Here is a 15,976-nt window from a genome sequence, read left to right as displayed (position 1 = left end):
GGATGCAGAGGATTCCTGCTAGAGTCTTGCAAACCGAAGAACCACCCAAGAGGGAGACCCTAAATAGCCCTGAAAGGTGGATTGGTCAGCTACACAGGTGAGCACCTATCAGGTGAGGGCTCTGACGTCACCTACTGGCACTGGCCACTCAGATGCTTCCAGAGTGCCCTGCCAACTTGGAATCCAAGATGGCAAAACCCAGGAACACTCTTGAGGAGCTCTGAGCACCACCCCTTGGGTGGTGATGGTCAGGGGAGTGGTCACTCCCCTTTCCTTTATCCAGTTTCGTGCCAGAGCGGGGACTGAGGGTCCCTAAACTGGTGTAAACTGGATTATTCAAGGAGGGCACCTTCTGTGCCCTTCAAAGCATTTCCAAAGGCTCTGGGAGGCTACCCCTCCCACGACTGTAACACCTATTTCCAGAGGGAGAGTGTAACACCCCTCTCCCAAAGGAAATGCTTTGTTCTGCCTTCCTGGGCTCGTGCTGCTTGAGCAACAGGAGGGCAGAAACCTGTCTGTGAGGTGGCAACAGCTGGGGCTGCCTGGAAAACCTCAGAAGGCTGTAATGGCAATACCGGGGGTCCTCTAAGGAGCCCCAGAGTGCATTGACTCATACAACCAATGCTTGCAAAAGCCTTGGGGTATGATTCCAACATGTTTGATACCAAACATGGCCATATTCGGAGTTACCATTGTGAAGCTGGACATAGGTGGTGACCTATGTCCAGTGCACACGTAAAATGGCGTCCCTGCATTCACAAAGTGCAGGAAAATGGTCCTGAGGGTCGTGGGGGCACCTCTGCTAGTGCAGGGGTGCCCTCACACACAGGTACATTGCACCCAGCCTTCAGGGCTAGAAGGCCTGGCATAAGGGTGAGTTATAAGTGACCTGGAGCAATGTACATGGCAGTGAAAGGGGGCATGCACCATTTCACACAGGCTGCAATGGCAGTCCAGTAGAAGCCTTTGCATGGGCTTCTTATGGGTGGCAAAAGAAATGCTACAGCCCCTAGGGATCCCCTGGAGCCCCACTGCCCTTGGGTACCTAGGTACCATATAGTAGGGACTTATAAGGGGGGACCAGTATACCAATTATGAGTGGAATACTGTGTTAATAGTATCCAGCAACCAAATTTAGAGGGAGAGAGCATAACTACTGGGGTCCTGGTTAGCAGGATCCCAGTAGACACAGTCAAACACACTGACAAACAGGCCAAAAATGGGGGTAACCCAGATTTAGTAAGAGATGTTGGGTGCGAGTCAAGAAACCTGGTTGTGTGATCTTTGGTGAGTCAAAATTCACTCCATCTATTCAAGCTGTGAAAGTATGATTTAATGATGTGCGCACAACTGATGGGAGAGTGTAGAACTAGAAGAGGTTGGGGACAGTTCCAATTGAACAACCAGATTTTGTGCAGCAACGGATGGTATGTGGGAGTGGAAGTAGTGTTTCAGAGAAAGAACGTTATGATTAACCCCAAAGGGAGCTTTCTGTTTAAAAGTATCTTGAAAATTATGTTGTAAATTAATCTTCATGTTCTTTGATTGTTAAAGCATGTTCTACCTTGATAGCATTAGGGCGTTATTCTTGTCTCCGTTTGTTTTTAGTATTGTTTTTCCTTTCTTATTTTAGGGGGAAGATATGTGGGGTTTGTGTTGTATATGTTGCCCCTGTTTATTACTTGGAATATGGTATTCCATGTGAAGAGATTTTATTGAGAGGAGGTGCGACCTGGTGATTTGTTGGTGGACGGTCAATAGTTTCTTACCCACGTATGTTGAGCAGTGCAGCAGCAGAAAGCAGTGGATGTCTGAGAAATGGATTCTGCAAGAAACACAAGGTTCACACATCATGTCAGAATGCCCCTCCAGCTCTAACATTCATGCACCAGTGTCAAAACCCTTTCCTGATATTCCTCTGAGGGAACTAAATATTGAAGCATCAAACTGTATCATCTTAACAGGTGAACTTGATACCTTTAATGACCGCTCACATAACTTTGTCCTACTAGGCCAGTTTGCAATATGTCAGCCAGATTATGGCACTGTCGAGGTTGGACGCCAAATTGGTGCAGATGGTCACAATCCACCTGTCTTACGAAGAAACATTGAGGTGGGTTTAAAGGAACCATCCACTGTACAGGGAAAGCAGTTCTCTTTGCTCAGCCTAGCCCTGTATTTCTAACAGTCAGCATCAGTAGGCATTCCAGCATGTTTGATGTCATGTGCAGGGCTTTGAAGATGTGTTGTGTTATCACTTGCAGGATGGCCCTTTAAGGCAATATGTCTGATTGCGGCATATGATATAGTGAATGATAACCTGAGAGTTCTTTCGTTGGTCCTGTAGCGGTCTGTAATACATTGAAACTATCACTGGTTTGCCAGACCATCTGTGTTCTTCTCTGCAAAAAATACTTGAAATGACAGAATCCACATGACATGAAAGTGTGCAACCCTCCTTTGCGCATTCTTGTGCTCTACGGGTGGCCTATAAAACATACATATTTAGATGCCTTAAGCAGTCCCCCGGGTGGCCATCTTGATTTCATTGCTTAATTAAGCTTCTGGAATATGTGAAAACGACTTCCATGTTAAGGTTTCGAGAAAATATGTCGAAAGTATCGGACCCTGGTATAACCACCACGGGCAGTAATTTCCTACATAATGTAATTTTGGGTAAACAAGCTGAAACATTTGTTTGGTCAGTAATAACCACAAATCCGCCAGCACCAACAGACTCCTGTAGCTGCCACACAGATTTCAGGAATAGTGGCAGACCGCATGGCAATTTCTGGGATCTTTAAAAAAAATGATCAGGATAATGAAAAATTGGCAGTAACTTTTAGCAGATATGTGTTCCTTTGATGAATGATTCCTATAAGTACTAAAGGAACCACACCCCTGGGCTGCGAATTGAGAGAATGTATCTGTGACATGGTACCTACTCCTAGAAAAGAATCCCGGTTTCACCACCGCTTGGTGAGGCGAACAAAAACCAATATCTAGGAGAGGTTCCAGTGCTGCTAGGTCCCAACTGGATTAAACTAGTCATTAAGGCAGTCCTTTACTGAAGATTGATCATGAGGTGAAGGTCTGCCTTCCCTTAGTACTGCCGGTGGGAAAGTAGTAATTAGCTAACAATCACATTCCCTAAACAGCAGCCATTCCAAAAGTAAAAATACATTTTGCACATTCATAGTTATTTAAAAAAAAAAATCTATAGCATGGCTGGGCAACCTTGAGAAACACATGCAACAAGTGCTATAGTCTTGATTGTGCAGACATGTTTTTTAATGCTTTGAGACACAGGGGTCGATTATGACTTCGGATGGAAAAGCCTGTCTGCCGAAGTCCTGATGGGTAGGTTGCCACCTGTGCGGCCGCCTCCCCAACGGCCACATTACGAGCTTCCCGGTGGGTCAGTGGGCAGAAACTGAGTTTGGTCCAGCATGAAATGGCCTGCAGCATTGTCTTCGGCTCGTAATCGAGCTGGCGGCAATGCTGCAGTGCGTAGGGTGCACAAGCACCCGTCGCGATGTTCACTGTCTGCAAAGCAGATAGTGAATATCGCAACAGGGCTCGCCAGGGGGGCCTCTGCACTGCCCATGCCAAGTGCCCTTGGGGTCCCCTGCACCCAGTCTTCGCCAGCCGCTTCATGGCGGAGCTACTGCCATGAAACCTCTGGCAGAGAAGGGAGTCGTAATCCCCAGGGCAGTGCTACAGCTGTAGCACTGCCTTGGCGGATTAGGACCGCCAGAACCGCCACACCGTCCTGTGGAGGAAAGTGGCAGTGCTGGTGGTCCAACCGCGGCACTACCACTGTAACCCAGGCGGTTTTAAGATTGCAAGGGTTGTAATAAGGGCCTCAATGTGTGAGGGTCCATGTGTTAAGAACCTGCCTATTCTAAAGCTGCTCGTGGCATACAGGGAATAGGACCGGTACCCACGTACCTTGAGTAAAGCAGCTGATGCCTGAGAATAGGATTCTGCAAGAAATGCAAGGTTGTAATTTGCCTTTAATATAAAGTTGTTTTATATTGAATACAACTGCTGCATCTTATTACTTAGAGCAAATTAACACTAATGAATGCATCACAATCTGTTTGACTCCTTACTGGTGTAACTGGGGCAGTGCATCTCATTCAAGGAAAGGTCTCTAACTATTTTCAGATAGGCCATGTCACTGCACCTTAAAAAAAAAGACACTGATAAGGAAGAAATGAATAACTTTCGTCCGGTGTTGAATATCCACTTCCTAGAAAGCTACCTGGTGAAACATCTTAAACCGTTTATTGTAGACCACAACCTTCCAGTTCCAGATAAGGGTCAGGAGGGCTTCCAAGAGGCTTGTGCACACTCATCCACATTACATATAGTGCATCTAGCCCTACTCGAAGCTTAGTTTCGTGCTGCATCTGAGAAGAGGAAATATAATCAAAGTTCTCCTCTTCTGATTACACTCATATGGTTCCCAAAAGATGCAAGAAACTTTTTCAAACTGGTGCGCATCGCACACAAAGGGGTACATACCTCAACCTAAACTGTCTCACGCACAAACTGGCCATCCTGGGTGGGCATGACTTTCCACAGAAAGACCAGCTTTTAAGAAACAAAAAAAGTTCAAATATAATACCAGGCAAAAAGAATTTAAATGCTGCCTATTTCCACCTCTTTTCCACCTATAACTAGACATACAAGGTTAAGATTCGATCAATTAAAATATACCAGAATAAACTACTCAAGTATCAAATGTGCCTTTTTGTTAATATCGTTCTCTTCTTTTTGTATCAGACATGGTTTTACTCTAACTGCTTTCGTTACTGATTTCTGTTTATATTGTCCTTTACCTATTCTTAGAATTATGTATAACCCTCCTCATGTGGGAATGAAAGTTCAGTCTCTAGATGAGCCGGGGGACCCTAAAGTCTGGTTTCTGGACTACAGGCAGTCAGCAGGTAGTGACAAAGTAGTAAGAAAGACTAAGAACCCTAACCCTCAGAGGAGCGCGAGTACCCAGAAATGTATCAGTGAAAAGATTTAGAAAACTGACCAATATTGAGCAGTTTTCAATCAAATAAAAAAAGGTAGGGGAAAGAGATTAATTGTTAAAACTGCAGAAATGTTGCCAGTGAGAGACCTTGAAACAAGGGGGAGGAAGTGCCCCCACGAGTGACAAGCCTAAACAAATGGAGAAAAGCTTTGCTAAAACCAAATCCTTTGAAGTCCTCCATGAGGACAAGAACAACGTGGTAAGCATCCTGAAGATAGAGGCACGGTTTGAGGCACAACACATGGTCGGGTCACAATTGCAGACTCTCCTCCTCTTTGAAGGATGAAGAGATACATACACCAATAGAGAATTTCTTTGGTGACTTGATCAAGGAGCAAAATTCAGCAGAGCAGGCTGTGGTGACCAGCACCCATCAGCTACCTGTGAGGAGCCTGAAAGTGTTATGTCACTGCTTAACATGTTCTGATTTTATTATTAGTTGAGGCTCACTATGTGGGCTGCTTGTGTCATATTCCGTAACAAAATCTCAATTTCTCCACCATAACCCCCTGTTTCTCTCACACCCTTTATTTTTCCTCGTGATGCTTAGGCCTTACTGTCAATCTTCCATTGCTCCCAGGAGAAAGCAAAAAAAGTGATGGTTGCATTGTTTGAATTCATCCTCAGCCACTGGCAATTACTTGAAGCTGCTTTCCAGTCAAGGTTTTTCCCCTCCACAGTTTCCCATGTCTGTGCGTCAGCCACATGTATACCCCATCATCCCACCCGCTGCCTAGTCTTCCTCTTGGCCTCGCCATTCCTCCCTCTTGTTCCACAGGCACTCAGTTGAGGAGTCCTAGGACCTTCTTGTACTGTTGTATCCATCATTACACAGCAGCTACCTAGGCAACTGCTAGAGATGGGACACCATGTGATAGTTAAGAAACCAATAGCTGGGCACTGTATATTGGGGGAAAAAATATTTATTTTATTTTTGGTGTTAATGACACACAGTAGATAACATGATAAGCGGGTGTATTGTTATTTATTACTGTAATGAGTCGTTGTTGTTGATAGTGTCAAGGATGAAAATTAGGATGTGGGTGAGGATACCCATAAGCTCTGGGAACATTCAATATTAGGGTTAAAGTTTGGCTTAGGTTTATATGGGATATTGGTTTTAAGATTAGTGTTATGGGGTACATTTAGCTTTGGTGACAGTGGTCTTGGTAGGCATTACAAATATTTGGTATTTGTAAAAAGCGTTTTTAAATATTGTGGGTGCAATGTTAAATAGATTTCTCTACATAAGGGGCTCAGCAATGGCGAGTTACTACTTTATGATAGTCTCCTTTTTGATATAGCGTGATGCTACAGAAGATACCTCTGTGTTGAACTGACAAAAACATGGAGGTGGGCGAGGATCAGCTAGGCTAGGTTTATGGAAGAAACTAGGCTCAATTCTGTATTTTTATTAAACATGTCTTAATGTAATCTGAAGCTATAGTTGTTAAAAAGCATGATTCAAAACAGGGACATACATGCACCTAGGAATTAAAAGTAAAGTAAGAAAATATGAAGTTATACCTAATTTTAAAAGTAATCTTCAGATTTAATTTGGCAAGCAGCACATTTCTTTCAGTGTTTTAATTCATAATTTTTTTAATTGCCTTATATCAACTAGTGAGCATAGCAAATACAATGTAAAATGGCAAAATAAATTTGTTCAGTTATCGAATAAAAAGTTCCAAAAGGGTTGTAACACAGACATAGCAATTGGCATCACGAAATTAAACCACAGTGTTAGGGGGATCCCTCTGAATGTGCTTCCCTGATTTAATTATGGTGTTGTAATAATTATGTGTATCAAATCAAGCAAAAGCTGCTGCTGTATTTCTCTATTTTAGTTTTGTTTCCTTGTGTCTTATTTTATTTAGACATTTTTTGTCTTTTTTATTTATTTTTTCACTGGCCTTTCCTTTTTAAACCCCCCCGTCCCCCCCACCCCCCTTATTTTCTCTTTCCGTTTTCTCTTTTTCCTCTTAATTTCATTAAATCTATTTAAGGCAGTATTTTTCATTTTTGGTTGCACTGTGCTTTGACTTTGAAAATGGTGTCTATATTTATACTATTATATTTTGCATTATAAACCTGTAATTTAGTTGTTTTCCATTTTCAGCAAATACATGGGTCTTTTGCGTTATCTATTTCATTGTATTAATCTACAAAATGCAATAAACAGCTGCAGTTTCTTTTGCGGTTATAGTGATTATAGAAAAACAATCTTTTTATTCTAATAAACGTTGAGCTCAGATATACAAAGTAAACCTAATTTGTGACATCTTTCATTGGATATACAGTTTGATATTTGTATCAGTATTAATCACAGCTTATTATCATAATTATTAACCGTCAGTTTGATAATGATAGTATTAACATTCTAATTGCAATGTTAATGTAAACATTTATTATAATAATTATATTAATGACACTTGAAAAACAATTCAGACTGCTACATGATCCTGAGGTGCGTCTCTTCAAGTGTCAGAACTTTAGTGTTTTTGACACTTTAACTCAATTCTAGAAAAGCTCAAATATTCAACTGAGACCATTCGATAAAACTAGTACAACTAATCTCAGTTTTATATATGTATTCAAATAACAATCTTATCATTACAGAAAGCCAAAATTTAGTTAGGAACTAAAACAAATGTGTTAATAAATGCAACCATGCCAATGTGCCTTTGAGAAATTAAGTTACCACAGCGTATTTGTCAGATATTCATATTAATAACATCAAGTCCCAAAAGACAAGACCACACACATTTAGCCCTCTCTGGCATAGCAAAAATGCTTTCCATAGATAGGAAGCAGCGCTTTTAAAATGTGCAATGCAAAATTTAAAAATAAAGTGTAAGGACAAATATCTAACTAACCCTCAGCATCTGATAAGCAATACAGAAAAATGCCTAAATGATCTAAAAGCACACAAAAGGCCAGATTATGAAATTCCTATTTTGCATTTCCTATATAGCGAATCCTAGGAAATTGTTAATTATGAAATTCAAAATGGAATGTACAAAAAATGAGATTCCCTAATAGTGATTCCTACATACTAGTAATCACTATTTAAGAAATGCTACACCATTCGTTCCTATGGACCTAAAGGCCCCTAGGTACAAATGGTTTTGAATTTGCAATTTTGCGATTTCCTAATAGGAAATGCAGACTCAAGGGTGCCTAGGGCCCTGCAACACCCCTTGATGCAGCCCCCAGATAAGTGGTGCACATGTAAAGGACAGAAATGCCCTAGGGGCATTTGCACCCTAGACGGCACTTAAAAAAAATGCATTTTGAATGTATTTTTTAAACTTGCACATGGTTACCACTTGGAGTCGATCCTAATAACATTTATTAAATGGCATTTAGCATTTAGGAAATGCTTTGTAAATGTGCTTAGGAAATCGCAAATAGGAAATCCCTAATTGTGATTTCCTATTTGGGAATCGCAAAATGCGATTTCTACTGGGCAGAAATCACATGCAATTCCCTTTTGGCCTTTTAGAATTTAGCATTTCTTAACAGACAGAAATTGCAATTCGGTCTGTTAAGAAATGGTAAATCCTTTCGTACATATAGCCCATAATGAAGTAAAGGGTTAACTCCTCCACAAACAGCAAGTTTTTAAATATGTTCTGGACAATGACAGCACACAACTTTCATGACACAACAGTACATAAACGGCAGCGTTAATGTGTTACTTGCCCTGTAAACGAACCATTCTGCTAGTTTCCAAACAAAACCTACTTGCACATTGTTTTCATTGGCTGCCAACTAAATGGTTTGTTCAACAGAAGAAATCGTACCCTTTATTAATGCAAAAATAAGATTAAACAAGGGGCTGTTCCTGCGTTGTTTAAAACGTAGACATAGCAACGGACATTTAACACGTAACCTTCTAATATTGCGAAACACAACTAACCAGCTAAGGGAAATAGGAAAAAGTTGGATTAAAATATGCAAAGACAGACACAATGGCTACAACTGAATGTCAATGATTTATTTGAAAGACAATAAAAAAACATGCACGTGAAAAACTTGTGCACAACAAATAAACAAGCATTCTACTGTGATTAGTCTCACATTGGCCTACTTATGCTGACTGAACCAAAATTATGTTAAACTTACATTTCTAAATGAGAATTAGTTCCTCACGGTGCCAATGTTAGTAATATTTGCTCTTTTTGTTGTCCTGCAGATACCAATGTTATCCGATATATCCAGCTGGCGGAGATGAAGCTCAGTAGGTGTGCCCAGAGGGAGAAGGAGGCTTCTTGAAGAATCACAGATTTGCGCTGACAGCATCTTCATGTATGGAAGCTTGGATCGGGTAGATCTTTCCAGGGTGTCTCAGGACAATCTTAGATCCAGTTTGGCTGCTTTGCCTGCACAAAGAGACCCCTGCCCTTTTATTTTTGGCACAGGAGCACCAAACTCACTGATGGACTCCACCACCCCGTGAAAGGAGGCGTTGCGACCGCGTATCTGTGATGCTGGCGTAAGGTGCAATTGGCTGACTGCTTGCTCCAGTGTGGTGTGGAGAAGAGATCTTTAGAGGCTCCCAGTGATTTCAAAGTGCATTTGTACCCTGCACACAGAGGAGATCTCAAAGTGTCAGACACATCTGTAACAGCTGCCTTATTAGCAGAATTTTTATTTTGAATTCTACTTCCCCATGTCTTCAAAGGCTCATTTGAGATGTTGTGTGAGATATATATATATAGTGTATTCACTGGAAATCGTTATAGCTGAGGGTTTATAGTTTTTAGATAAAAATAAAAGTCTAGGAAGAGCAAGTTTGGCTATTTATTGATGGAGAAGGAAGTTAGTAACTATAAACTGGGAATATGTATGCGTCTTGGAGTTTACTCTTTGTACATGTTTAGTTGTTGAATTATACCTTCAGTTTTACTGGAATGTTTGGCACACTGCCAAGCTTTTTTGTCTTGTGCAATTCATGTGCCTGTTCTGGATTTTTTCTGGATGTTTGACAAAGTATCTGATCCAATGCCCCCCCCCTACCAGCCACTCGTATTCGTATTACCCTTCCTCACGCAACAAATACAGGTGTATCCTTGAGAATAGAATGGGCTGTCTCTAAAGTCCAGATCTAATCACACGCCTGTCAGACAGAAGCATTGCATGTGAAGTTGTGAGTGCTGCAGAACGCAAATGATTAAACCAAGTGAAACGAGAACTGCTGGCCTCTGCCTAAAATAGCAAGCTTGTTTCAGATAGTTACAAGATCACTTCTTTTCCTATAATTTTTAGTCAGACAAAAAAGCTACTGCGAATGGTAAATGGTAACTGACAGAGTGCAAATCTTCAATTTAAATCACCTAAGGTTATTTTTTGATCTTTACAGTAGCAGCACGGACTGCAAATGTATAGAAGTGGTGGATTCTGTATGTTATTGACATCACTTGTTAGAAGATGCCTTTTTCCATTTTGAACACAAGTTGAACTGTCAATGTTTGGATTATATCTACATTAGTCAAGGTCCTAGGTCTGTTTTCAAAGAGATATTTTTTTATTATTACTGTTTTCTAAATAGGAATTGAAGAGAGTACCTTGTTATTCTAGCACCCCCCTTATTCCCTAGATCGCATTACCTAAAACCATTACTTGAATGAAAGTATCAATATATGATGTGTTTAAGAATAATTTAAAGCTGGTATTCCCAAAGGAAATATCAAGGGAACATTTTTAAAAGTGAATACTAGAAAACCAAGGTGCACTTTAGTTCAAAGTCCTGTGCGCATGAGATAGCCAAACCTGTTGTTAGTTAAGAAATGTGGCTTTGTTCCTGACACTCCTCAGGTTGAAAGAAATAGAAGAGAGACTAGACTTTCTCTAGCACTCCATGAAGAGGAGACCTCCATCTCCTTTCCACCTATGGACCTTCTATTCAGTACAAGGTGGCTTGCAATTTCAAGAAGAGATCTCTGTACTATGTCATATTTGTGCATTTTGGGTTTAGACAGGAACGCATGGCCCAAATAACAAAGTTTGAGATATTTATAGTAGTGGTAGCTATTCTGAAAAGCTAGTGGCAAATAATGTTGTTCTCCAAAGGCCTACAAAAAATGAATTTGTTTTGTATTGTCAGTTGTCTACACCAATCCTAAATATGCTTGACTACAACCCCATTTAGATTTTTATATTAAAAATGTTAGAAACATTTTTAGATATTGGATCCTAACATTTATATGCAGTGGTCATATGTCAGTTCCATGAAAGCTTTTGCTGACGATCTAAAAGCACTTTTTATGTTAATTTGCTGAACAGCTTCTTCCCCGTGAATGGGAAAAATAATTTGGAAGATTGCAGTCACTTTAATGACTTTTCTTTGCAGGTTTTTTGTAATTTTGTAGCGAGACGTTAAGATAAAGGTTTAAGGAATGCATATGCTTCTTATATTGCGTAGACTTTTAAAATCACACCTGCCTTAACCAAGATGTACATTTTAGGGTCCAACTGCTGTCAAAATTGTTTGGTGGAATTTCTGCACGTGGAAAACATATTAGGTTGTAAAATAATGGTAGAAAAGTTCCAGTATTAGGTGGTAGTTCAGGCAGTGTAATTTTCTTTTTTGTAATAGATCCGGTCTTTCTTATTCATGGGTGTCCGCTGGGTGTTAGGAGGATGGGGGAGCACTCCCCCCCCCATGGATTTAGGTACAGCCTAACAGTGCTGAGGCTCACAGTGCAGTGTAACACTACGGCCTCTGTAGTGTTGCGCTGCCTACAATCGTATGGCTGCAGCCCCTACCAAAAACAGTATGGAATGCCACGGACTGTAGTGGGTGGTCACGGCAGGTGCCCATCCCTGCAAAAATTTCTGCGGACCCCCATGTTCCTATTATTCATGAAATACTATGTCATCATAGTCAATAATATCATCAATTAATACTGCAGATGTAGAGTGTACAACTTTTTTGATTGTCAATAAAAGAGTAGGGGTGATTGAAAGAAAAGCCCGAACCTCTTAACAAGGTTTGCCTGAGCTACAAATCTATTCATAACGAGATTACTGAATTTGGTGTGGTGGGATTTGGTCTAGCCGTAGCCAAGAAATCATAGGAATGGGTAATGACTTCGCTCAAACCTGGCGAAAAGTGTGTACAGTCGGTGAGGGTGTGGTTGAGGCATGGGGTATTAGGATAGGCTTCAGCCTACCCAGGGGAGCGTTGTGCTGCTGCGGGTGTCGTGGTGGAGTGGGTTTCTTTTGCTGCCAGCAGCCACTCCCGCTGCAGCGCTGAAGGCAGATCCGGTGCATCTGGGACCAGAATTATCAGATCCAGAGTTTGTAAAAATTCTAGGTAATTGCAGATGGCGAAACTCCACTCATAGTTATCACTCTATTTGGAATTTGTCCACTCTTGAGCGCTATTTCGTACTGCGGTGGGCTTGACTTGGATTGTTGAACAATATGAAATACTGACCCGACTCTTACCATTGCTGCAGAGTTCAGACGCACACCGTGTCCTACCATAAGATGGTGACCCAAAGAAGTGCTTCGTAGTGTCATTAACTCTTTTGATTAGATTAGCCTGCTGTGGGTGCGTAGAAATTAAATGTAGGTAATAAGTAGTTTGTTTATGCAAAGAAACACTAGGTGTAAAAAGATTTCAGATACTGAAGGTAATTCATGAAATCTTTATTAAGACTTGAGGCAGACTTGTGTCTAGAAAGAGTCATTAAGCATGTACTTTATGCGATTCACAAAGATGTAAAGTACAAACATAAGTAACAATTATGTGTAGCACATACACAACTCATGCCTACGATATGCGTATTGTAGCTAACATTCGAAGTGGGTCTCCCCATGGGAATCGCCATGGTGTGACCTGAGATGAGTAAAGCAGTAACTATATTTATGTGTCAAAGCATTCAAGTATGTGCTTGTCATGCATATCTGAGCAGAGCACCTACAGAATGGCCCTGGCATATGTCCTGCAGACAGTGTATAAAAGAGGCAAGTTCTTAGGAAGTTCATAGAACGTTGCATTGTACAGTGCACACAGTTTTGGTCCAGGGTACAAAGATGCCAGCAGCATAGGCAGGATACCAACACAGTATTTGTCACAAGCAGTTCTATTGTACAAATTATGTATGCAGAGAGAGTTAGAAAAATAGTTCCACATCAGTAATGTACATGAGTACATACATATGGAGCTATACATTACAATATGCGTAATTTATGTCCGAGTAACACAGGAATGAGTGTAAATATCCAAAAGGTAGTAACCTACACTACTGCGTATGTTTAAAGTATACATTTTGGAGTTTATCCATCTAATACCTTTGGGGGTTTTATGCCAATTTCTTGTCTTAGTAGATACCAGGGTCTTGAACAAACAGAAGGGGATGGTGCACCTTCCCCAGCAGACAGGGACCCAGAAAAGATGAGAAACTGACTAGCCAGTGTCCTAGAGCCGATCACCTGCAAGAAGCAAAACTTCCAGAGTCTGATTGACCGGTAGCAGCAGATGCACAAAACAAATCATATATTGTTACAGAGAACAAGAAATTCTGAAACTGCCATTAACCTGTGATAGAAGAAATAGACTGACTGTAAAGCTCTGAGGTTTGTCGACCCATAAAGGTCTCTAGCATTTCAAAAGGAGCCCTCAGTTTTTCAGTAGCCTTCACCAGGTGTGGTAATTGCCTCAGACCTTTAATACCACTAGACTTCATCAAGGTTCTGAAGTGATCAACAAAGCGACCTGCATGTTGAAGGGCAAGTAGCCCTGAATCCAGTACATTAGTATCAGACTCTCTTCTCAACCTGTGAGGAATCCACTACCAAGCACAGTCAGGTGCTCGCTTCCAGCACACCTCCGACAATGCACACGCATGCACCACACATCCACAGACAGACACACTCATTTTTTAACCATCAAGTAAGGTGCCTTCTGGTATCCTATGCCCACCACCTGCTTGCTATTGTCTGTGTTCATAGCCAGGCTCAGACCCCACGGTATCATACCTCGGTAGAACCCCCACAGTCTTTTTGCCCACAGTTTGAGCTCAAGTTGCTCCCTGCCACTGCCCTGAAAGTAGTCTACTTTTCTGCTTCTCATGAAGATGCATTTTCCTTCTACATTTCTCAAGACATTAAAATGCACGCCTATCAATTAAGCACAAAGCACTAGGATTTCAAAGATTGCGCCCTGTGAATTCATGCCTGAAGCACACATATTGAAAGTCGTAAGCTCATTCTACAAACATGGGCTGTATGGCCTGTCTAGTCTACGTTCTATGTTGCTGGCGTGGCTGTTGAACCTTTACTGGTGGGCGTTATTTTCACGTCTAGGCTAGACAATGCATGCGCTGTCTCAAAGAGACGTGTTGTGTTCAATCTGTGGACTTCAGCCTTCCCATTGGCTCACCATTTGCTCGCTCCATTGACACTCTCATATCTTTTGTCCCCGTTTGTCGAAGGCATGCATACGTCATGCCTCTGGTGTTTAGCTCTCCCCCAGAGCATGGACCAGGTACTTGTGTCAATCCCCTGCTCCTGTTTTTGGTGCTTCTTTTTTCTTTGTGTTTCAACACTCCACACGAGGTGCTCATGTTTTTACGCACTCACTCCATCCTCCGTCTTCACCCTCACATCCCAACGCCGAAGCACTGAAACTTCCAAGGGGATAACTGAGTCATTTGCATCATCTGCGGGCGCTGTTTCCTTCGACCCTCTTCTCATTTCAGAACGTCACACGAGGAAAAGGATTCAGTTTGAAACGTTTACAGTCTCGCCACTGAAACCAATAAAACGAGGATAAATCACGGCTTACCTGCTTAAATTCTGTGCTCTTGTGCTACATGGCTAAAAGACATCAACATTAACAAAGCCAATAGCACTCGTATCGCTGAGACCTTTTAGCTTTGCCAATGTTTGGTAATTACATGCCGGCACACATCTACAGCTTGGCACTGTTCAGTGAAGATATAGACCCTTCTTGCTTCCTGGCCTGTATGCACGATCATAGGGCACACAAGGGGTTAAACTATTGCAGCTCAGTTTTGGTTGTGCATTAAAGTCATGCGATGTTCGGGTTGACATTTTCCACCCTCAGGCATTTGCTGTGTGTGGGGCCTATGTGCTGTGCGAAGACACTTTTAGAGTTTCACTAAAACTTTTTGTAAGTTTTTGGACTGTACCGCTCCCCATGATGGCTGCTTTCCTGGGTTCCCCCGCTTGCCTTGCAGAAGCTTCTGCAGGCACCCTCTGTAAATGCTGCTTAGTGCGATGGGCTAGGCTGGTTTGCTTTCAACAGAATTGTGAAATGGCACCAGCTACAAGCTGAATAAAATTATTTTGTTACCTCACCACGAGCTGACTCCGGATGTGTACTTTTATCTCACAAGACTACTCCTCGGCAAGACACAAATTTAAACTTGGCAAATGGTGTGTCTCTTATTTCTGTGTGTGTGTGTGTTTTTTTTTGTTTTTTGTTTTTATATTCCTACACATTTGTTGAGGTAAAAATACAGTTTACAGCTATAATTTAGACAAGCCTTAAAATGCACTTGGCCACCACAGGGCGCACACACACTGCCCTGACCAAGAGAACAGTGTGAATTACAAAGCATTGATAAATCCAATAGGCCAGGTTTTTTTTTGTTTTTAGGTCTGGTCTGTGAGTACTTAAGCTGTCTTTGGTTTTGTGAAAATTCGTACATAGTATATTATATGCATGGTCTTTTGGTTGGCAGGCTTTATCCATTGTTCAGTTTAATTCACATTTTGCTACCGTCACCATGGCATGCTGCACAAAGCAATGGGTCGGCCCACTTTACTCATTCACTTTTGAGAGATTGCACGTTCGTGCACATTTTTTCACATGTGCCCTAAAAATAGCTCATTACTCTTCTGTGACAAAACAGGTACAAAATGTGCTTTTTAAAATATTATCTTTCA

The 15,976-nt window shown here is 41.5% G+C and overlaps 1 protein-coding gene across 1 annotated transcript in view; it reads left to right on the top strand.

Moving 5' to 3' along the window:
- The window catches only part of LOC138260378 (tetratricopeptide repeat protein 9A-like), a 241,181-nt gene extending 225,791 nt beyond the window's left edge, over positions 1-15,390 (top strand). Inside the window, exon 3 of the mRNA XM_069208801.1 lies at positions 9,249-15,390. Coding sequence (XP_069064902.1) covers positions 9,249-9,328 — 80 coding nt within the window. The 3' untranslated portion in view covers positions 9,329-15,390. The remainder of the gene's footprint in view (positions 1-9,248) is intronic.
- The last annotated feature ends 586 nt before the right edge of the window (positions 15,391-15,976 follow it).

The sequence above is a fragment of the Pleurodeles waltl genome, chromosome 9 (assembly GCF_031143425.1).
Source record: "Pleurodeles waltl isolate 20211129_DDA chromosome 9, aPleWal1.hap1.20221129, whole genome shotgun sequence".
Taxonomy (NCBI): Eukaryota; Metazoa; Chordata; class Amphibia; order Caudata; family Salamandridae; genus Pleurodeles; species Pleurodeles waltl.
This window is presented reverse-complemented; position numbering and strand designations above follow the sequence as displayed.